Here is a 24,564-nt window from a genome sequence, read left to right as displayed (position 1 = left end):
GAGTGTCTGCAAGTGTCCATCACCTTCAAGATGCTCAGGAAGTAGTGAGAGGAGATGGGGTCATGCAGGAATGGGACTGGGGATCAGGTTATCTGTTGCAGACCAGCCCACCAGGGCACGTACCTATTTGGAGGAATACTTCCTTTTTATTCTGCTGTATACTTTCATTGACAAAGTGGACACTCTAGAAACTAAAGAAATGGTTATAGGGAAAGCACTACTTTCTTTACAGCAGCTCCACTGATGCTACAAGAATGCTGAAAGAAGTGAGACCCAGAGAGAGGGGGAGGAAAAAAAGAGGAGGAGAGATAAATGTCTGTCTTCCTGGAGCTGGAAAAGAACATGTATCTTATGCTAAGCGTTTACATGAGAGTAGGTTAAATGGCCAAGCAATTTAGCTGTGTATTTGTATAGTGAACATCAATGTAAAGATTTCTGTGTACAACTAAACTTCACCACTTTAACTAAAGATGTCTTCTTAAAACAGTTTGACAGAAGAAATGCGAGCATGTGTATAGGTAATTTTACAATATAATCCTCTCTTGCTTAAGGCTACTTGTTTGCATTATTGAAAATATTGGTTCCAGAGGAGGAAGCCTGGCAAGCATGTTATAGCCAAAGAGTCTGATTTTTAAGGAAAAAAACAACTGAGCACAGCCTGGCCTCTCACAGAGAATCAGGAAAGTGCAGGATGATAAATGGGGTAATGGTGAACCAAGACTTCATTCCTTCTCCAGAGAAACTGGAAGATGTTGAGCTTAAATTATTAACTGATTATTTTGAAATTACACACACACATATGTGTGCGCACACGCACACACACACACGTATGAATCACTTTAAAATTGATTCTAAATTGTGCAAAGTATCAGGAGAAAAAAATGCACGAGCAGTTCTCTTATTGTTATTGGAAAGGAAAAACAGAGAGTGATGTTTTGCTTGCTTTTTTTTCCTTTCAGGTCCGTACCAGTGTCCTACCTGATCACAAGGAGCCAAGAGCAGATGTTGGAGTAAGCAATTTTTGTTCATTAATGTTTTTTCTTTCACTTCATCAGCAGAGACAGACGCCCAACGAAGAGAAATGGTATTCTGCCTAACTGCTAAAATATTAAAGCTGACAGGCTTTTTTTTTTTTTTTTTTTAATAGCTGGGGTTGAGTTGAATGAATAAAGAATCATGGCAGGAGTAGTGGACTCGGTGACTGATGACATCCCATGCACTTATTTCTTGAAAATCCTTTTCAAGTGCAAGTATCCTGAGGCAAGCACAGCCATCTAGACTTGTGCTCATGCCATCCAGCTGTGCTCATGCACAGTTCTGTTGGGTTCTGATTAAGAGATTACACTGGTGATATACGAAGCACGCGTTTTCTTCTGTGTAGGTCTGGATTGCTTTTGGCAAAGGAATTGATGTTGCTCCTGGGAAGGCTAGCTACTCCCAGGTAATATGGAGGCCTCCTGGGGATGGGAAAGACTAGTCCTGCTAGAACTGTATAAAAGCCTCCAGGCTATACTTAGGCTATTGAATTCTGAAGTCTCTTGAGAAGTGGCTTTTAACAGCTCCGTGGACTGCTTCAGAGTCAGAGGTCAATAGATGACAAAATACTGAAGACTACTGAAATGGGGTCGGTGTCTTTGGAATTTGCAGATAGACATTCTTTTTGAGGTGGGAGAAAAAAATGAGCTCAAAATTTGGAAGGGAAAATAATCACTGAATAATAATGATGCCTATTATTTTTATTATTGCATATTACGCAGTGCTATATAACCAAGTTTAGTTAAGCCGGTGAAATAGATGTAGTAGTCCTAGCTAGCAACTTAACCAGTTCTGCCTGGAGACACTTTTATCAACCTGAATGAGAGGAGGTCTGCTATTAGATGCTCATATCTGATTGTGCCTGTAGCTAAATAAAGACCAAGTGATCTGGGGTGGACATCAGACCCAAAATTTAAAAATTTTTTTTCTAAGGCGTTGACTTTCCAGTATTACTGGGGCTTCCTTGGCATGGTTTCCAACACTTCAGCTAGTGTTTGAAAAATCTATAGCTTGGCAGTAAATTAAATCTTAGTGCAATAATGTATTTCAAACTTTTCATACAGCTGTTGAAGAAACTTTTTCTTTTGCTAGGTAAGATTATTCATCAAAGTATTCAAGGCTCATATCTTAAGATTTGTGATCCTAAGTACTTCACTTGCAAAATTACAGAGAAAAGTTGCTCTGTGATTAGCATTACATCAGCCGTTCTGTTAGAGAGCTTTGAAAATTAGACTGTAAGTCACATGTGCAAAGTTTGTAGGCTGCCAGTTCAGCCCAGGGTAGAAAATTTGTATCAAAATCAGTTCAGAAAAAGTAATCTCCAGCATCGTTTCAAATTACATCCCTTGAATACTAGCATAACTCTCATTATTTTGGTCATGGGATTGTTGACAATTTTGTTTAATTTTGCAGATAATTTCTAATTGCGTTATTATGTCAGGCACACAAAATTTTATTCCAAATAAGCTTAAGACTATGGAGCAGACAAATTGATTTCTTTAAACCTATAAAACTATACAGCCTTAATCTTGTGACACTGGAGAACTAGTCTAACGCTCAGAGGTGATTGGTGGATACAGTGACCAAAGCTTCTGTATGGAAGAACAGTGTTATTGCTGCTAACAATCATCATATGAGGAATTACTTCTTACTTAGTGTTCTTAAATGTGTTTATAGCTCTGTTGTAGAGCAAGTGGAAGCCCCGAGAGACCAAACCTGTGTCGGTTTTGCTCCACATGTCCATACTCTCCCTCTTTCCAAATGGTGAGGTTGCAAACAGAAGTACTCAAACACCATGAAATGCCAGAATAAAGGCTGCTAGAAGACAAGCTGTGCTGCAGAATGTATTCTCACTATGTAAAGAAGGGTGCTCTTTAACAAGATAACTAACATGAGCTGGCTATGTCACCATGGAGTTTTAGTGAAAACAAAGCCGCTGTTGCGCTGACTGGTGTAGCGGAGGATGGACTGTACTTGTTCTAGTGAGGCTGTACTACCGTGTGAGTCCCACTGGGTATCTTTTTTGTAGAAGGATGTATTTCATTTTGGCAGCAAAAACTAACTTGTGCTCTTTGCTCATGGGTATGCTGTTTTTCTGTTTCCTGTAAGCCTTTTTTTCCTTCTTATTTTCTTATTTTCTATTCAGCACTTCCCACACTTGCTGCTTTCCCAGCCTCCCTCAGACTCTCATCTTGCATCTTACCTTTTGCCTTTGCTGCTCAGGTGCCACCCAAAGCCCAGGGAAAGGAATGATTTCCTGGCTTTCAGCCTGTGTCACTCTTTGGAGCGAGCCATAACCAATGGCTTAATTTACCAGCTTGGAGACCAGTGTTATGGCTTACCTAAATCAAGGATTGTACTTTGAACTGTATGTTTTATAGACTAGAAAAACTATCTTATTGTAGAGCTTTATTGTCAACATTTGACTGGTCAACATCTAGCTGACCTTCCTGCGAGAAGGCGGGGTACAGTTTTCACCAAAGGCTCTTACGCTCATCTTCTCTTCCCTTTCCCCAAAGGTAGCAGTTGTCTGCATGCAGTCTGCGGTGGTTCAGAGTAAAAACTTGATTCTTCTTGAATTAGGCCATCTAAGAACATACTGAATTTACTGTGGAGCTTTATTTTGATTAGTGTTCCAATAATACAGTAAAACTAGTATAGTGTAATAAACACCAACTTTTGTATTTCTTATTTTCTTGCAAAAGAAATCAACATAATCTTTTCATCTTATTATAATTGATTCATAACAAGTCATACCAAGTTGTACATTTAAAAGATAAATATATAGAAGATGGCTGTAAACTGTTTTTTTTTCTTTCCCACTGTTCCCAGGGTAAGAGGAATATTGTTAACTAAGTGAGGTTTTACCAATATCCAGTAGAGGTGTGAGGAGGATTAGGTGAAAAATAATCTAAAGCAAAAGAAGATGAATATGTTTTCCTTTTTGCAGTATTTTCTTGATGATGCATGGAGCTGATTTTGGTTTAAAGAAAAGATATAGTGTTTTAGGTTAACTTAGGTTTAGAAATTCTATTGAATTAGCACGTTTCTCAATGAATGGGTCCACCTTACAGTAGAGATAAAGGCATACTTACAAGCGCTGCTCCACTCTAGAGGAATATAACATTTCTATTAACCTGTACTGAACTCGCATAAAAATAGCTTCTTCAAGCAAATATATTCATGTTTGGAATACAAAGCCAGTAGTGCCTAAGGGCTTGATAGGAGGAATAACACTAGTAAAACACTGAAGGTTTAACGTTTCTTGTAACGCAGAAATCACTTAGTAAAGAAAAAGACCCAAAATGCAAATACTTATACTAAATGGAATTTTTCCTGCAGCTGTACATTTTACAGCCTGTTATTTTGTCAGGTTATCAGGCTATTCGTTCTTAATGAGAAAGGTTCCTGCTCATAAAACTAGAGTTCAACAGATTATTAATAATCATGTCACATGCACGAAAACTTTCTGTAGGGAAATGTGTCAAAGCAGTATGTTGCAAAGTAACATTTTGCTAGCTACCTAAGAAAGTTTTCCGTGCATGGGACTGAAAAGGAGCAATTACAACTTGAAAAATTAATGGAGATGATGTCTTTTCTTTCCACTTTGTTTCATAGCGAAGCTTCCTGGGATGTACAACTTTTAGAGTAGGGGACTTGGTGAAGTCAAAGGAGCAACAGTTGACCCTTACCTTGAGGTAAGTCTTTTTATGCATGTAAACTATTTCGAATGAATAACCCATGACGTTTGATGATTGCTGTTTCACTGTGTTTGAAATTCTACGTTACCTCAAGTATATTAGATGTCTACCTCAAGCGCTTCTATTTCTCCTATGCAAAGAGACAAAATGAAATACCAATTCTTTAAGCTTGAGCTTGCTATGTGTCATACTAGAAAAAGTTAGGAATTCTTTGGTGTGGTACCCTGTGGAAGAATTACAGGGAACTTGAAGTAGAGATGTTCTTTCAAAGTTTCCTTTAGAAAGGAATGTAAATTTCTCAAATTTTTGACACCTATAGTTAAAGAATTTAAATACTAATACTGTAGAGTTTGCTGGTTTGGGTTGCAGGCACTTTTAAAGACAGTGGGCCGAGTGAGTGAAGACTTCTGTCATGTGAAGTTGGTTACAGTCTCCTAATCAACCTCACTGTTACATGCAATCAAACTCAAATGTGTGGGATTACGTACAATTCTGTGTAATGACACAAGGTACAGAGCTGCAGAACAGTCAGGTCCAGAGTTTCAGAACTAGGAGTGGGCTGAGTAGATGTTTGTTAATGCAATGCTGTGAAGAAGGGTTCAGTTTTCACCTCAGTTACTGACTTACATGGCTCAAGATGTAAATTAAAGCACTTCCCACACTTGCTGCTTTCCCAGCCTCCCTCAGACTCTCATCTTGCATCTTACCTTTTGCCTTTGCTACTCAGGTGCCACCCAAAGCCCAGGGAAAGGAATGATTTCACAGGAGAAACCTCTTAGATTTTGATTTTCACAATTAATACACTGGACATATTTTTATGCACATATTTTTGTAGAGCTGATTTGTGCAAGCACAATGGATGTTTATTTGAGATTACTGGATAGGCACGTGAAAGCTTCACAGAGCAACTCCCCGACGTCATTGTGTTTCTGCATACTTTAGAACAGAAAATTTTAGAAGCACTTTGGCTTTATTACTGCACATGCTTTCTTATTACAAGAATAGGAATTGCATGCCATATGTGTAGTTTACAGTGCAACAAAATGCCTTGATTTTTATTTCACCCAATCACATAAAATGCCATGGATAGCTAATGGATAACTTTGTTTCCTAACAAAGAAAGCAGAATTAGATAAAATGGGAACTGACCATTCTCTGTGGATATGTTTGGTTAGATAACCAAATAACAAATCAGTGTTTGTAAGAGTCTGTTCTTACAGAATTTCAAATCGTCTCAAGTTCTTTGGGAGCAGGAACTTTGTCTGCCTCTGTGACGAGCATATTGAAACGTAGGTCTGAAAGAATGCCTCTGGCAGATGTCATAGTAATATGACAGAATGGCAGGCCTCAGGAAGTTTAGAAAGGCTCAGTACTTTATATGTTACTCATCTAATTTATAAACCAAAAGTTGAAGTAACTAGTAAGCAATAAATGACAGCTTGCCTGGTTACTTTGTGTTGAAACTCTGAGCCTTTTCAGATTTGCTTTTAATTAATATTTTTGTACTGTGTGTTCTGTTTATGCAGCTAATACTAAAAGACAGCTATTAAATCAATTCAGACTAGTTTGTGGATGCATTAAATGATAGTCTCCAGTGGGTTAATCTCTCTATATTTATTTTTAAGAAAAAAAAATTCCTAACCTTCTAAATGTAGGATTTGTTTTCTGGTTCTGGCTATTCAGCAGCAGAAATGCGGGAGAAATTATTCACCCTTCTTCAATGGCAGTTTAACTAGAGCAGTTGGATCCCCTAAACTTGCTTTCCTCCAGTTGCCTATTACAATAGTACCCCTCAGGAGGACAGGGCATATACCAAGGACATTGCTAGAGCATGCTATTCTATTTAATTCTTGTTGATTTACTTTGGATGGATGTATTCCAGGGTGTGCCTGTGATTTTGAGCTGTTCCTTTGTCACTCACTCTACATTAGATGTGAAATAGAGATTTGAGGATTAGCTCTGTACCCTGTAGATATTGGTCTAATTAGAGAATCTTGTCCATTTTTCACTGTATTTGTATATTATGTCTTGTCACTGTCTTTCTGAGGTAAACCGTAATAGTTTCAAAATGTTTTAAAGGAATGTTCTTATATTTTGAGTTATTTTGTGGAGGATTTTTGTGGAAGGTTGGCACAGAGCCACAATTCCTTCCTGCTGAAGGAAGGTGCTCTGCTCTTTCCCTTTCCCCACCAGCGTACCTGGGCAGTGATTAGGGACACGAGTTAAGAACTTCTATTCCGGGGGTTTCCTGTTTTGTGATAGTCCTTTTTCTCTAATGATGCTCTAAACTTATGACCCGCTGAATATTTACTGCAGATATATGCATCTGTGTCTAATCACCAGAGCCTGAACAGGTCAATTTGTAGAATTGCTTTGATATAGGCAATGTACAGAACAGACGTTGGCAGAGCAGTTTAGTCATTAGATACTTGGCTTTGCAGTTTCCAATATGCAATCTATAAGAAGAGAAACGCCTTCTACAGATTTGGATTTTTCTTTTTGCAATGGTAATGCAATGCCACTTGTTTCCAGCTTTCTCATAGGGTTGTAATGATGAACAGGATAAAATGGGCTGTTGAATAAAACAAAAGCCATGTTCTATAGCAGAATAGGTCTTAATATTGACTACATGTTACAATGTATCCAATAAAAATATTAAAATCATGCATCCACCTTCCTTTGTAAATGACAGTTAAGAATAGAGATTGCTGGTTTTGGTAATTAAGACTGATTTTGTTAGTTGATTTTGATTCAAAGCTCAGTGTAGAGATTCTTTTCACAATATGTTTCTGCAGAGAACAGGACAATGATTTTTGCTTGGTTGGAGTCTATGGCCTTTTGTATAAGGCCAGCAATTAGTACTTCCATTAGCTGTTCCCCAGTGAAGGTAGTTTGCCCTATTCCAGTAAGGTCCTTTTAACTCAGGTGGTTTTGGTATGATTTCCAGTAAGCTACATGTAAGAAGAAGCAAGGGCAAAAGATAATAGTTCTCTTTTATGCTCTCTGTGAAATTAAGATCCATCTGTCTTGGATGCTCCTCTCCAATAGATCATGCAGAAGTGTAGTAGGCTACTTCAGTATGAAACCAGAACAGTATCAATACCACTCGGAGGCTTTGCTTCCTGTGAGCTGAAACTTTATAGCAATGGAGCTAACCATAGAGAAACCAGAAGCCTGTGGATGTGTATAAATGATGTATTCTGTGGTAGCTCTCAAAAGTCCCAAACCTCTCAATGCTGTGTGAGTTTAAATCAATGAAACAGGGGTCAATACCTTTTCTATGTCTATTTTTTTTCTTCTCCTTTCTTGTTCCATCTTTCCTACTAATGGGAATAGCATCCAGACTTCTAGAGTTAGAAGAAATACTGTTCCAGGAGACAAATGGAAGTGTCCGATGCTTTCCTATTCTCCCAGAAATGTTTTCTGGTTGCACTTGGGCTAGTAATGTAATCAAACTATTTCTTGGTTTTTCTATGTTGCTTTGTTCTCTTGGACAATGCCTTTTAACTATCCATCATTTTTTTAGCTTTCTTCTTTTCGTTAACCTTGGGCTGGACCAAATCTGTTTCTTTAAATAAAGATGGTAAACTGTAGTTATTTTCTGGAAGCTCAAAAAAAAAACCCAACAAAAAACAAAAAAACCCACCCACCTCGTATTTCAGTGGACCAAAAGATATGTGACTGCACTTGAATGTGAGTTATGTTCACCGTTTTTAATTAGCTAAAAAGAATTTGAAAGCAGCACTATTGTTTTTGCAATGGTTTAGGTGTATATAACTTCCTTAGCAAGCAATTACTAAAAAATACTGTTTACTTAGCTGTATTTCCCTATTAAAAATGAGTTTGAGTCTGCGCACAACCCATCTTACCTGTTCTGCATCCTGAAATTGTTCCTTTGCTACTTCTCGTCATGTCATTCACCACAGGAAGTGGATGAATGGCTTGGCTTTATAAGGCAGGAAGATCTGCAAGAGAGCTGTGGAGAAACTTGTTTTGACGCAAAACTTAACGTTATATTGAAGCCATGAGAATGTGAATGAATTGAATCCTGCAAAGCACTGTGTTTTTGTCTTGGAATCTAACAAAATGTTATTTACTAGTGGATTTGTTTGGAAGCAATACTGTTTGAGATGGGCTCTGCTGTGATTTCACAGAATAGACAAAAGACAGCAACTTTCCTATATAAGTACAGTAATTTTGTTTGAAAAACATAAGGATGTTTTATTCTAAATGTTGCACTGGTGGAAAAATGATTTTTATGACAATAATATATGTTAATCTGCACTAATTGCATTTGTTGTGTATTATGTATTGGAGAAAGGGGCCATTTGCTAGCCTGAAACAGCTGAAAATCATGCATTTTGCTTTTCAGGCAGTCGTTCACTCTGATATCTATAATTAACACCGCTATGCAAATACACAGTCTGCTCCTCTTTTTCTTTGTATTCTTGAGCCATTTTTTGGAAGAAAGGTATGGCCATGGGAACCAATTAGCAGGCCTAAATTTACATATTCAACAATATGCAGCAATGAGAGTCAATGAGAGTTGCAGCGCAGGCAAATGGCTGCAGTTCTCAATCCATCAAGCTCACCTGTTTTTCCACTCATTACCTGGTGAAGATCTCTTTCCTTCTTTCCCTCTGGATACTGGCATCAACCTCTTATTCCCCAAAGTGTTAAGGTGGATGTGTATTCCAGCTGCTGGGGCTGGTGCTGGCTACTTCTTTCCCTCGTATTTGAGGGAATTGTCACTAACCTGGTGGTCTTTAAGGCCATGGGAGGTTAAGCCAACTGATGCATATGATCAAACTTAAATTACAAGGATATAATAAAACTTAAATTAGTATTAGAAACATTAGTAAGCAATTGTGGTGTTAAAGCTGAGCTGACTTCAAGACATCATCAAAAGTCTCTGGGTTTGACTCAGAGTTAAATAAACCATGTTGCTTTTAGCATTGATAGAAGTATTTCTTTAAATACAAAATATATACAGTTTTACGCAGAGCCACCTCCCCAGGGCTCAGCAGGAGGCAATGGGGTCTCGGTGGCCCCGGCTGCGATGGGTCACAGGGCTACGTGCTATGGTAGGTGGGGCACTGCAGTACGCGGACGGCTTGGAAGGAGTAGCTAAGGGCCGACTGAAACTTCACCAGCTTTGCTGTCAAAGACTGCGCACTGTGGTAGCGTATCCTAAATCTGTTTCAGAAATTGTTGTTCTAGCACCTTGTCTGCTTTTTACTGGTAATACTCCAAATGCAGATTCTCTGTGGCCAGCTACGGAGGAATTGGCTCTCCTTGTCCCGGAGCTGTTTCAACCTCTTTAGACCACAATTAAAATTTAATAATTGGCTGCTTCCTTTGGAAGATGTGCTATAAAACTTCTGGTAGCAAGTTAGGATGCAGAATCAGAAACACTGATTCGGCAATTTTTCAGCTCCCAAAGCCAACTAGAGTTGGTCGTACTTGGCTTCTTCATATTGACACGTTTTTTCATTTATTCTTGCTCTTGTATTCCTGCCCACCCCCATCAGAAAATTTCCTGTGCAGGTTTTTCAAGGTGTCATCCCTTCTTTGTGTAAGCCCGAACTCCTGCGGTCTGTAGTGTATCTTGTCTCCTGACTGTAAATAATTTGGGGCAGGGACAGTCCTGACTGCATTTTGTCAGTACAGAATGCACTTTTTGTCTTTAAGTACAGCAAGTAAGCTAATACTAACCTAACGTATTATGAAGTATCTTAAAGCTAATGAGTTAGTTTCCTGATGCTCGATTGAATAGTATGCATAGGTGAGGCTGTCTGCTCTCTGGCCAGGCAAACGGCATGAAATGGGTGCATACATACACAGTACCATTTGTGTTAGTGCAAAATAATATCATACAGATTTGCATCCTGTTTCGGTGTGCTTATTTCTTCCATTGCATCATTTCTATTTTTCTTGCTCTTAATTTTCATTCAGACAAAATTTTAATCTCATGGTGTTATTCGAAATTTTTAAATGCACGGCATGTCTGTTGTTTGAAGACTCTCATGCACCACTGGTACTTTAAATTCACAGTCTCTAACACAGCTAATGATGACTTCTCCCCGGACATTTTTAGAGCTCTTTGTTGATTTGTATGCCTGTAGCATTCAAAGAGAAGCTTTGTTTTTTTGCTTTGTTTTACTGTGCTTTAGCATTTCCATGTGGGAAGATGAAAGAGAAGTGGAGGAAGGAGTACAGCTACAGTGCAACAGTCCCAGTGTTTAGTTTTACTCTGTTCTTCTACAATCTTCTCTTGTAGATGCTGCATGTTTCAGATTGTAATGCTACATATCTTACTAGAATAGAACAGGAGTAGTTTTGGGGGAAAAAAATTGAAAGTCTCGATAGAAGCAAAATTGCATCGGTCATATCTTTTTAATATGTATAGATAAAGCTTCCAAATATGTGTTGCTGCTTGTGCAGGCAAGCAGTACAGTGCTTGCTCTCGTACTGGGGGCAAGCCCACGATAGCAGCAGTGAGAGAGGGGAATGTTTAGTCCCCTAAAGAAAGGGAGAAGAGGGCCCTGAAAGCATTACCAGCATTTCCGTTTTTATTTTGTTGCTCAAATGACATACTTTATTGGCTTTGATCAGTTCATTTGCAAATTGAACTCAGTTTTGCTCAGCCTTCATTTATACTTCTAATTTACTCTGTAATTTTGAAGTGTTTTCGGTAGGTCATTCTTAGAATTGCAGGTCTCTCTGGCCTTAGGAAAATGTGTTCCCTAGGAAAAGGGAAGGTAGGATTTTACTTCGGGCAATCGAGTGAGTGCAACGTTTTGCTGTTACCCTGGCCTGAAAGTAAAGTGCTTGTTGCGTATTTAAGTCTACCTACTAATGAATTAGATGTTTGACACTTTGATCAAGACACTTTAGGCTCTTGAAAAGTTGTCAGTCTTTTAACAACACACTCTTAATTTTTAAAGATATATGTGACTTGGTAACAACTGTTATATTCATTTTCTCCTTGGAGCTGCTATAGTCTGTCTGTCGAGGTAGTCTAGTTTTTGCATGCTGGTTGTGACATAAGAAGGAGAAAACAAATGAAGTCCAAGCAATAGTTGGTAGTAATTCAGGGAATGTTCTTAATTCAAAAGACATGTAAATTATTTTTCATACATTTCAACATTATTACGTACTTCTGCTCGTAAGTGCCTTTGGACATTGAACCCTTTCTTGCTATGTTTACTTTTATGTACTTGCTGGTTTATTAACATAGGGTTCTTTGGTTGCAAGGCTATCTGGAGTTGGTTGGGTTTTAATAATTTATTTTATTGTCAGTAATGAATTTTGCTTAGAGCAAATGAAGTAGTCACACATGCAGAATATGAAGAGTTATGTGTATTTTGCAAGGCCTTGTATAAGAACATACTGAATTTGTATAGCTGGAAGAGGAGTGCATTTTACTGAGTCACAAATAAGAATGTAATGACTTGTAACAAAAGGAATTATTTAAATTGGAAGCTTGGCAGTAGCTATATTTTGAGATTTTTCCTGGAAGAAAGGAAAGTGTTGATTTAGGACCCTGCTTGAAAAGACTTACGGTTGTGCTTACCTGTACTGTAGGTAGACAGCTGGTTGACTTAACTGGGACCTTACCCAGCATGCAGGTTATAAAGGTTATGCAGACCTGGAGGAGCCCAACAGGGAGACAGGGCTCTGGTGCCTGGATCTCGGGTAACCAGTGGGGGGACGCCTGTGCAAGGCAGAGCTGAGCAGGGGCTGCCCGCGCCCACAGCTGGAAGCGACACTCGTCATCGGGGCACTGCTCCGGAGAAACGGCGTTTCTGACCTTGCGCACCCTGCCAGCGCAGCCATCCCGCTGGACAGCCTGGCGCAGTATCTCCACGTAGTACTGTGCTGCGCATGTGCAGGTACCTGTGGGCCGGGACTTTGGCTACAGTCTATTTTCTTATTAGTAACACGTGCAGAATAGTGTTTGGGGGATTTTTCTTTACTAGAGTGATATGAGGATTATTTTTTGAAGCACTGTAAGGGTACTGGTGGGAATACTTTTTTCTGTTATTACTCTGTTTCTGAAAGTTGTTATTTTTCCTTCTTACCACCAGCCTTCTAGTCCCTCTTCTATGTGCTTCTTCTGTCCTGTTCCACCGCTTCATCTTCCTGTCTGAAGTTATACCCAGTATTGCCAAAAACCCCTTTGGTTTTGATCTTCCTCCTTTCTCTATGCTCTTGCAGTTCTGTTAAACTTAATTCTCATCGCATCCTTTTTGTGATTTCAGGTCTGTGGATGCTGTTAATACTTTCCTCAATATTATCAACTGGTCCGATACCCTTTTTTCTTTTCAAAAAAATCCAACTGCTCAGAATAAGCCAGGAGAGACAGACTCCATGTTTTGAGTAACGTTCTGCTTCCAGTGAAAGCTGAAAAAGCGTTCAGTATCTTCTGGGGATTTTAAAACCTTGTTTCTGCCGAAGGGTGGTGTGCAGTACCCTTTGTTTGGAGATGTAAATCTGAATTACTATTTATTTTTGTCTGATTGAAGTAGACTTTTTACAGAGAAGATAAGGAATCTATGCTATACTCTATACTATACTATGCTATCCTCTCCCAAATAGTAAAGAAACGGGACTGATACTGTATAGCTATTCTGCAGGGGGACTACAAAAGGAAAAGTTATGTTCAAATTTGTTTCACTATTTTGGTTTAACCACTCCTTTATTAATATACTGAGTACGTCCCCTCTTCGCAGATTATGTTAGGATACACAGCATTGCAGTGTGCAGCAAGGTTGCAGGTTGTGAGTTGGGCCGTTGGCATATACGTAACACCCCCTTTTTGACATCCCACAGACAGAAGGTCTAGTATGAAAACTTGCCTATGTTCGTGGATCCTTTCACCGTTTATAGCACCTACCCATCCTTAGTTTTATGATTAAAATTTTCTTTGTCACAAGCAATTTGGGGAAAATATTATATGTTATACTGTTAACATTTGCTTTATAGTTGTAAATAATGAGTTTAATGCAGATGACTGCAGCTATAGCAAATGAATAGGGCAGTGAATGTTTGCTGACAATATTTTTATTGAAGGAATGAGATGCTGCTGATGAGTGAAACTTTTTACCTGGTGTCTCCTCCCCTCCTCCCCAGTACTTCTGATGGTGGAAAGACAGTAGGTACCATTGAAGTCAATCTTGTGAAGATGGGAGAGATAGAGGATGGGGAAGCAGACGACGTCACAACAGATGCACAGGATCAAAAGGTAGGAACTCAGTCAATTCATTGCACAAAGTAAATTAGAATGATCAGCTGTGTCAGACGTCTGTTACTAATACCACACTGGGGTTTAAGTACTTATTGTTATTTAAAAATTTCTGGAATAAAGTGTCGTGTGCACTCCTCTCTCTAAACTAAAAATACTCTCGCATGAAACTGTACAAAGCAATACTCTCTTTTCAGTTCCTACTCCCTATCCTTTTTTTAGAACAAAAGAGCTCATTTTATCTTCAGCTGATCATACTTAATCACTCCTGATCAAAATACTGTCCGCAGAGACACCATGAATCTAATTTCTTTTTCCCTTGGACAGTTCCTCTGTTTTCTGCCCTTGAAGTCCCGTCCACGTGGATTTTTGTTAAGTGCAACCTGTGCCCACAATACTGAAAACCTGGACAGAGTGACAGACAGGCGAGCCAAAGAAGAGGTGATTCCCCTTGCAAAAGGGCAGGTTGCGCAGCATTTCATGGGAGCACACAGTGCTGGGGAAAACGAATGGGGGTGGCAGCAGTGGTGCCTCAGAGCGCTAGAGTAGCGCAGCATTGAGCAGCAGGTGTATGCAGGGACTTGGAGCTGGGATGCTCATGGTGTGGGGCGAGTGGGAGGGAAGGAAGGGGCTGGATTTTGGAGCAAGAGGCTCCAAAGTAGGGAGGTCACTTCAGGCAGAAGTGATGGAGACTCGAGTGGAGGATGATATGGGGCAGGATGGATTTGGGAGGAGCAGGGGGGACTGGAACAGTGGTGGAAGGAATGGATGGGGGCAAGAATCAGAAATGGCAGCTCTGAATGAGGAATCGGGCTGAGTGGTTTGCAGCTAATCAAAAGGCCTCTTGAACTGGCTCCCTGATTTGATGGGAGTTGGTCTACTTGTACAGAGTTGCTGCCTCCTGATGTTTCTACCTCTGCCTCCCCATTCTTACTGACAGAAATTTTGTAACCCAAATTCTGTGATGTAGCTTAGATAATTCCTTTATTTCTTTATTCTGCTCTTGATGAAGAAACTTAACTTTTGGTAAGGCTATAGGGGAGACAAGATTTTTTTTTTTTTTGAAATAATATAAAAGAGCGTATTGTTCTGAATGTCTTCAGCCCATCCACAGCGCTCTGCTTTTAGGCCAAACCGTAAGGTTACATTTTCTACTACTTTTTTTTTTTATTAACCATCCTTCTTAAAGGACACCAAAGTGCATTTAAAACAATGGGCTGCTGGGACCAATTCCAAAGCAGCCAATGAACACAGTAAAATCTTTCTTGTTTTGTGCTATAAAACTAGCACAAGATATGGAACATGAACTGTTAATCCAGACTTGTTTTTCGTTTTACTTTTCTTCCATTTTGTAGTGTGGGATGAGACCCACTCTCAGTTATTTGAGATGTAACTGTTGCAACTCTCTCAGTTATCTGAGATATAATTAATGAACTGTGCCTAGCATAGCTGAGTCAGGAGGCATCAACAGTGTCATTGTCAAGAAAGGGGTTAAAAAAACCACAGCATCCATGTGACAGTCGTATTTTCTGGGGTCTTAAAGGAGTCCTCAGTTTTTATGAGTTAGTTGCATCATGGTGTTACAAGAGTCCTAATACGTACGTTTATAGCAAGGATGTAATTTCTGGCTACAGTCCCAAGAAGCAATCGTGAGAATACGGTGCTATTGAATTACTCCAAAGAAGTAAGTTCTGAATTAGGTTTGCCTACCTCATTAGACAAACCACACACAGACAATTGTTCATGGAGGAGTAAGCTGACGGTTAAATTCAGTCTGAGATGTAGATTGGTAGAGAGCACATCATGTCTCGCTCCTTGCTTCAAGCTCTGCAGCAGAATGTCTAGAAACTGTGGGAGCCCTGGGAACATGGTTACCCATCACTGTGAGACACTGTCTCTTGTGGGTGATTTGGATGGGTTTTGTTTTGTTTTGTTTTTGGTGGGTTTTTCCCTCCCTCTTGAGAGCTTGAGGGGGGTTTAAAAAAAAAAAATAGTAGTATGTATCCTAGTACATTTAACATTGATTTAAACTGGTTGATTTTTCCATAAACTTTTCATATAGCTTATGATGGCAAATGCTAATCTCATAAAAGAAATCTGCTGGTTCACTTGCATAACAAATGACTTTAATCACAACCTGCAGCTACATTTTAAGGACTTTTTGTAGTCCCTAAGTTTCCTTTGTTTAAAAATTTATGGACTGTTTTTTGACACTGTGCCTCTGCAAACTGCCTTGTTGAAAGAAATCCCTCTGAAACCACAGAACTTGTCAAAAATTATTTTAACCTGTGCCCTTGTGTTGGTAGGTAACCTTTCTGTTTTATTATGGAATAGCTGGTCGTATTTTGCCGTTTTCTTTGCAGTAATTCTGACTGTGTTACATTATATTGAAACAGAAATATAAAGAGAAAAATGTAAATGATAACTTTTCCAGCCCTATTTTTAATTATCTTATCAGTTATATTCTTCAGTCTGTCATATATGAACAGCTTTGAATTTTTTATAGTACCTGAGAGTGTTAAATTTGTTGCGTTTCTTTTGTAGTGTGCATTGGTTCGTGAATGTACAGCCCCTGAAGGCATAAGTGGTAAAGACAGCTTACCTCTACTAAATGCAGGTAGGTGTTCTGTTGGACAGCTATATTAGATCCTGGAGCAGTCATAAAGATTTTAAGCAGAACACTTAAAAAATTGTGCATAATTTAAAGAACTTTTTAAGTTTAATATTTTATTGTGCTTTATACATTTTCTTTACTTTCAGATATGTCTGAATTATGGTTTCTGAAATGCTGCTAAATTCTCCCACTCCTAGATCTTTTCCATTCAATGACTTTCAAGACTAACAGTGACTTCAGTGGGCGTGGAATTAGCCTCATAAGTTTCTGTCATGTTATTATATGGCATACTGTTAGAGTAATTGTGCATTATTTGCAGGTGGATACTGGAGAACTCATCTCTTTCATAGCTGACACAGTGGCGATTTTGGTTTGATCTGAAAGCCATGTGTCTTAAAATGAAGGAAGCCTTTGGCAAGGCATTCTCAGTTCTAGGTCAACCCTAGAACTCTGGGCTTGAGTGTACAGCGTTGAGCTAGATCTATTTTTCCTTCTTTGTACTGAGAAAAATTACATGCTGGTATACTGCACCATAAAAGTTTTATTAGCCGAAGTTTATGAGTCTCCATTACTCTGCACTCACAAATAAGTTATATGGGTCATCTGAAACCGCAGTGCTGTCAAGATTTTGGTGTATGTGCTGCATACACTTTAGGAGAAATGCTATTAAAGTTTAAGGAACTTCTAAAGCCTTTATTGAAACTTTTTCTTATCGCTTCACTGGTAGGACAGGAGAAAGACGGTTATTAGTTCAGCTTTGCTGTCTGAAGAGATCACTAGAAACCTCCAAAAATAATTTTTCCCATGCATACAAATGTTGTTACTTTTTTTCCAGTGATTTGTTGAGGCTAGGTGGGAAGCATGGAACACTTTCTTGTATAAAGCTGCCATATCTTTTCATTGGTTCAGTGAGAGACTAGATATATTTGTGGAAAAAACATTCATTGAGAATTACTGAATGCACAGGAACTACATGTGGTTCAGGAAATCCCTGAACTGAAAATAGCTGGAGGCAGGGAGACTATCTTGCATGTTTGTCCTGTTGTTATCTTCTCGAGGCAGCTATTTATGGCCATGGTTAGAGACAAGATACAGAGCTTGTTGAGTGCTCCGGTCTGACTCAATACAGCCGTTCTTTTATTCTGACTCTGTATGACATCCAGAGAAATGGATCTTAAAACGATAACATTTCTATTCAGAGAAAATGTTACTGATTCACAACTGGGTTTTTTCAATTTGCTGCCTCTACTGGGTTTTTGTTGTTTTATTTTGGGAGGGACGGGGTGGGGGAATGCTGTAGTTTGAGGAATGTGTTTTCGTATTTGAATTTTTATTTTTAAGATGACAAGTCTGTTGGAGCTTCTAAAATAGAGTGGCAGCATGATGAAGTTGAGGTCACTTTCTCAAGAGTGCTTGAATGATTTATCACGTGATTCAATGGTATATGTAGACCGCACTTACCAGATCTGTGTTTATTTTTCTCATATACAAATACAGAAGAGAAAACAAAGAACTCGAGCCTGTTCAACATTGATGTGGTTTAAGAAGGCAAACATGAAAAGTTTAAAAAAATAAAAAATAAAAAAGGGGGGGGTGGGGAGGAGAATTGCAGATGTGTATGAGAAATGACAGCATGCAGGATATTGGAAAAAATTTTCAGTCCCAAACACTTTAAGGAAGTTTGTTCTAATAAGTACTTATTCTTGGATCTGATTCCCATGCTTGAGACTTCCTCTTCTCACCCACGTTGTCTCCACTTCCCTCCTGACACCTGGCACCAGTTCCAGGCTTAAGACTTTCAGTCCTACCCTTTTCTCCTGATTCTCACTGAATTCCCAATCTCTATTCTTAGCAACTTTTAGCTCTCCTTATACATTCCCAGCCTCGTTGCCCACCCACACTTCTTCCTCAGCATATCGTCTTGGCCGGTCTTTATCTGGGTTAAAGGTCTCCATGTCGCCTGGGGACTGGCTTTCTAATATAGGTACCAGTACCTTTAAGCGTATTGCACATCCTCCCCCCACTCCAAGCACTTTTCAGGAATGTATTCAGCCATCCTTTAGGAGAGGCGCATGCATAACCTAGTCAGTGTTAGAAACTGGGAATAACACAAGTGTGTTCAGAAAAAGTGGAGGCTTCGAATATATAAGTTCAAGCCAATCTATTTTGAGTATTTACCTATTGAGATTTTTTTCCAAAGCTTATGTCACTGTCAGATCTGGGTGGATTGTCATGGATATGGTAAATGCACATCTCTACAAGATTTATTGACAGAATTCAAATTTATAAAGCCTGGAACGTCTATTGCAAATTTCATAATTTTAGCATCCAAGACCATCCTGACTTCTCTCGGCTCGTTCTCAGAGGGGCTGGGCCGTTTTGACTGAAGCTTTCCAAAAACACTCAGACTGATCCAAACAAATTTCGGTGTGGCAAATTAGAAGCAATCAAAAACAAGGACTTAAGAGAAGGGAAAGACAATATAAACAATACAGTAAAAGATGGCGATATCAGCCTACCTAAATATACACTGCCTGCACCTTGTTTCCATGTGGTACAGAGCTATGTAGAGCACAGTATATATTCCATTTACAGATGTGCGTAGTACGTGTGTATACTGCAGTAAAAGATTTTTGATTCATTCTATCTCATATTGCTTATCAGACCTTCATAACTAGGAGACTGAAAAAATACCCCTGTGTGGATCTTAAAGCCTGCAGGCAAAAACGCACATTGGCATTCTTCTAAAACTTAGATCTTAATATATGGAACTTGGAGCCTGCAAGTGAGTTGTGAGGCACTTATTGAGTGAGTGGGAATGAGTATCATATTTCATAGAGGCTTATCACTATTCCATTTATACTTCAAGAGATTGAATTTATATGTCTCAAAATTCAGTTATTTATTTATAATTCTGGAAAATTTGCCCATTGTTTTCATGTAAAAATATTGTCCCCTACAATGAAAAAGAGGATGATTAATTGAAATTAAGCAAGAATGAAGAAATTTGAAGATATCCTTACTGAGATGACATGCGTAATTCTTCTATGTTGCAAAGGAAGATAGAAATACTATTAGTAAATTAGTATATGACAGGAGTATGCTTTGATCTTTGCTGGATAGGGAACAAAAATGAAAACAGAGTATTCAATCTTGTATTTATTTATTTATTTTTGCTTGCAGGGGCAGCGGTGTGAAGGATATTGCATGGAATAAAAAGCACAGAGGTCTTTAAATTTAAAAACAAGGATGTCCAAAAAGGTGGATAGTTAAATATATAGCATTAGCTTCAGGGGTTCACTCTATAGAGGAAGGCTTTTAAAATGAAACTATTTCATTTTAACCACTGCAGTTCAGCTGGAATTGATTTTCATCAGCACCTTTCATGGTCACTGTCTAAATACAGGAAGGGTTACATTTATGAAACTTGCACTCATTGTAATAATTGCTTTTTATAAAAGCCAAATCTTGTCTTGGCATTCTTGCCACTTGGGTGGTTTGACATGCCTTCTGGGTTTCTGTCTTTTTTTTAAAACAACTTCAAGTTCTTGTTGTAATTAGAAAGAAAAGTACATCTGAGATTTTATGGGATCATGACTTTAGCAGTTGTGTCAGTTTGTTAGTTTTTTTTCTTGGTGGTGGTGATGGGAGGTGAAACGAGAGGAAGGAGACTGTGCAAATCCAACCCTTATATACACTGGTCAGCTGACCATTTTATGTATGTACATTCGGTTCTCTCAGACTAATGTGAGTTCTTGAGCGTAACACATTCTGAGTGTAAATTTTTTTCTGTGGACAATAGTTAAGGCTGTGTTGTGAGGGTGTAATGATGTGTGTGTAATGATGCTTTAACCTTGAGGTGTTCTGGGTGCAAATAAGAATAGCAGCAGTTGTTGTTCGTTATGTGATAGCTAATCGTCATTCATTATGCTTATCTCATAAAAGTCAGTCAGAATTTAAGTTTTGTAAGTAAAATTACTAAGAAAATAAAAGCAAGGTGACTAGCAGAAGGCTTCCAGTTTCTCATCAAAGATGAATGGTTAAATAGGTCTCAGTGGAAACACAGGAGTAGAAAACAATACATCGGCAATTCTTTAAACACGACTGTTTACAACATTCGTTTCTTTATGAATTGCTAACAGCCATATTGTTACAGCTGTCCCTGAATCTGTGGTCTCTCCTTTAGGCCTTTCCTAAAGGACTTCTGTTAAAAACCAGTTTGGTTAGGTGTACAAGACCATTTGTGTATCCTCGATAACTTGGTGTATGTTTTTCATGCTCTGTAAAGCAGCCTAGATAGGCAGCAATGGGGGCAGTGGGCTGTGATTAAAAACTGAAATTTCTACTAGTAAAGTCTTTTTTAACAGCAGCAGTTTCCTTCAAAGTGCACCCGGGAAAGGCATGCCTTTGACTTGCAGAGGGTTGAGTGGCAGGACCCGTGGGAGGCCGGTTGAAGGCAGCTTCTTTCGGTGTGCTGAGAAAAGGGTGCTGGTGGAGGGCTCAGACCAGTGGCTGAAGTCACTCTGAGTTACGAAGTGGGGGATATGTCTGTTTAATGACAAGTGTTTATTTCCTTATAAGATTATCAATGTAGTCAAGTGGAACGCTATTTCTCAGCTTTTTACCCCATGTGCCCCTTCAGGAAAATCAGTGAAGAACAGGTAAAAAGACTCCAAGGAAAAGATAAGGAGAGAATAGAAACCCCAGCTTTATTATAGAGAGTCTTTATAAGATTTTGATGAAAAGCCAGCATGTGAAAGCTTTGGGATGAAAAACATGGTGTTTTTCGGTACAACCTTCCAAGACGTTTAGTATCTTGGTTTTCATACATCAAGCTACGATAGTGATCTGACAACAGAGTACACAACACGTTTACAGGATTGTTACATTTATTTCTGTGAAGTGGCAGTTTCTTGACCACGTCAGTGGTGTGGTTTTCCTTAATATAAGTGCACACCATCTATTTGTGTTAACAATGACAATGTGCCCATATCATGGGGAAGTTGTGTTGGATATATCTAAACCACGAGGCATGCTTCACTTCTCCCATGCAGTTTATTATTAATATGTGAGAGGTTCTAGCATGTGCTAAATTATGGCGTTGACTGTATGCAAGTGCACTGTTTTTGTGCTTTCAGTTTTTCCTAACTTTATCTCAAGTGTAAAGATTGAGTAATTTACGTTCTTACTACACTGCAATGCTAAATTTGCAAGTCACCTACTGTGCTGGTTAAATGTGACTTATTTACTGCACTAGTAATATTTAGTCCTTAATATGTTGCTATAATAGAATTTTAATGCTTTTATAGAATTTTAATGTTTTTAAAATTAATTTTGGTAACAGAGGGAAGAGACAAGTAACATCATATTTTGGATGAAATAGTTGTCATATATTTTTCAAAGAGTTCTATAACCACAGTTAAGCAATGATGTAATTTTTCCTCCCTCTGCAGTGTTAAAAAACCCAATCTGTAAGTTATATAGATTCCCTACTTCTGACAACAAGTGGATGCAGATCCGAGAACAGATGGCTGAGACCACCCTCTCGTTCCACGTTCCTAAAGAACTGATCAATCTGCACATAAAGGAGGATATGAGAAGGTAAGGAAGAAAAAAGTAGTGATGGTAAATATTGTTTTTAGCTGGAATACTGTATATGATGAACTAAAAATGTTAAACTTCACTATGAAATAGGCAAAATATAGTAGTCTTTTTGGCTGCTAAGTATTCACAGCTATAACTGAACAGCAGAGTTGATTGCTCAGAATTTTAAAGACATCAGTGACCTCATAAATTCTGAGCAATGAATTGTGTTATATTCAGTCATTACTTTAAATGTGTAAGAATCAACATTTGATTAACAATATAAATATTCTGGAAAATTAACATTTTATAAACAAACACCACATAACATAGGTCTAAACTGCATTGCAGAGTGTTTGGCTTTGTGCCTCACAACACTCATAACAGATAAATAAGCAAGTAGTAAGACGTAACGTGACTGTAGTTTGTAAAGGAGCAATGAGAACGCAAATCACTTTCCTCTTGTTAATTTTTATTAGTTGGCATAAGAAAAGGATGCCAAAGCAGTGCTTTTTTTGATGTTTGCTTGTGTCTGACCTTGTAATCAGGCAGGACATCTGAGGATCATCACAGTATATATAGCATGGGAAAGGGAGAGTAAGGAGCAGCAGTGGTCTTAAATCTTTGGCTGCCTAAATTCCCGGTGCAAGGAACTGAAATGGGAGCCTGCTCTTGAATTACCTGTAGGTTCTGCTGGTGCTTCTGGGGAAAAAAGCAAATTTTCAAGCAGTCCAGGGCTTACGTGAAAGCATGCCTGTTTTTTCTAATAAATAGTAGATGATCTAGAAAAAGATACTGCCTCTCCCTGTATGCCTTGCCCCTCACATAGGTGGGCATCTGGTCTCATCCATAACAGAACCACTGTGAGCTAACGCTGCATCCCAAAGCCATCCTGCGTACTTTCTGGCATTCCCTCTTCAGCAGTCCGTCAGAGGGTTTGCCTGTGGTTGTTTACAGTGGCTTTTGGTCCTGCAATAGGACCCTTTTTTGTTCATCCCATCTGCCGCTTCTGTATGATCTTTTTATGCCAATAGAACAGCATGTAGGGGACCAGAATCTCTCTTTTAATAAAGTCAATGGACTGATACATACTTATGTATGGTGATCATGGGTTATAAAAATCATATGTGCATTGGTTTAATACTTTATTCATTTAACATAGTATTTAGGCTTTTATGGCCTTATCTTGTTTTAGAACACTAATTTGTAAGGTTTTTTCAGGAAGCAATAAAAGTAGATTGGGTTGACGGCATAGTTCATCCAGTTCCCAAATTTTCACTTGTCCCATGGGTAGCTGCCCTTTAAGTATTAGGGAATTACTTTAACCACCATTACTTCTTGTGCATTATCATCTCCAAAACCATAATGCAAGTAATAGCACTTATTGCTACTTCATACTGTGACTGCAAGGCAGGCGAGTGAGGGTCAAACGCCAGCAAAGAGAAACACTCACAGTTCATAAGGGTTTAAACAGGCTAGATTTAATAAAGGACTAACACTCCAAACTGCACGGGAAGCCCCGGGGAACACGTGGAGGGGTCATGAATGGGAGGCTGCTGGAGGCACGGCTTGCACGCATGGGTTGGACGCCCAGGCAGGACTTGACTCGTCGTATCCTAAGGGCCCCTTAAATGTACTAGAACTATTTCCTTATCTCAGCTGTGCTGTCTGGGAGGCAGCTAGACGTTGCTGACAGAAGAGAATATGCATGCCTGGCCTCGATGGGAACATGGTCAGTGGGTAGTTTCACATGCTGGGCCTGCTACCATGTACTCGGCCAGGCACCAGCTCCTCGCCAGATCTTCTGCAGGTGTTCTCTCTACACGTACTGTAGTATTGACCTCCTTGGATAAAGTCTCAGTAAAAAATCACTGTGGCTTATGTTTTCAATGATCATTCAGTACTTGCTGAAATAAAGAAAAACTTTGAGGATGTTGAGAATGATAGGCATGCTTTCTGTATGTTTACTAACATCTGTTGGTGGGACACTGGAGTAGTCTTCCTTTGTTTTGAAACCAAACAAATCCATAAAACCATCAGGAAGGCTCTATTTAACAGCATTTCATTGTCACTGAAACACGAGTAAAAGTTGCTCAAAGACTGAGGAAAGTGCTTATGACTTTCCTGACTGCTGGCTTGATAGCTCTTAAAGCCTAGTGGAAAGTGTGTATGTGTGAAAGAGAGTATGAGTGATTGTATTGGTCTGAGGGAGGAGATGAGGCCAACCAAGAGGAGCAACAGCTTGTGGTAGGATCCTAGTAGCTGATGGGAAGAGACACCTCCGTCACCTGTCAACATAGGAACGGGACCTTTAGGTTTGGTGTTCAGCAAGTATGAAAGAATAATCATTTTCATCTCATAGGCCGCTCTCTGTCACCTTCGCC

The 24,564-nt window shown here is 39.1% G+C and overlaps 1 protein-coding gene across 10 annotated transcripts in view; it reads left to right on the top strand.

Annotated features, from left to right (window-relative positions):
- INPP4B (inositol polyphosphate-4-phosphatase type II B) overlaps positions 1 to 24,564 on the top strand; it is a 325,541-nt gene that overhangs the window by 193,094 nt on the left and 107,883 nt on the right. For 4 of the 10 annotated variants that reach the window (XM_068942132.1, XM_068942139.1, XM_068942135.1 and 1 more), the window contains exons 8-13: positions 960 to 1,010; positions 4,654 to 4,733; positions 13,812 to 13,983; positions 14,311 to 14,424; positions 16,528 to 16,600; positions 22,051 to 22,198. In XM_068942132.1, the coding sequence (XP_068798233.1) occupies positions 960 to 1,010; positions 4,654 to 4,733; positions 13,812 to 13,983; positions 14,311 to 14,424; positions 16,528 to 16,600; positions 22,051 to 22,198 (638 nt within the window). The remainder of the gene's footprint in view (positions 1 to 959; positions 1,011 to 4,653; positions 4,734 to 13,811; positions 13,984 to 14,310; positions 14,425 to 16,527; positions 16,601 to 22,050; positions 22,199 to 24,564) is intronic. The other 6 variants (XM_068942134.1, XM_068942133.1, XM_068942137.1 and 3 more) reach the window with 3 other exon arrangements.

Source organism: Struthio camelus, chromosome 4 (assembly GCF_040807025.1).
Source record: "Struthio camelus isolate bStrCam1 chromosome 4, bStrCam1.hap1, whole genome shotgun sequence".
Lineage (NCBI taxonomy): Eukaryota > Metazoa > Chordata > Aves > Struthioniformes > Struthionidae > Struthio > Struthio camelus.
Note: the sequence above shows the minus strand (reverse complement) of the source record. Positions and strands in the feature narration are given on the sequence as shown.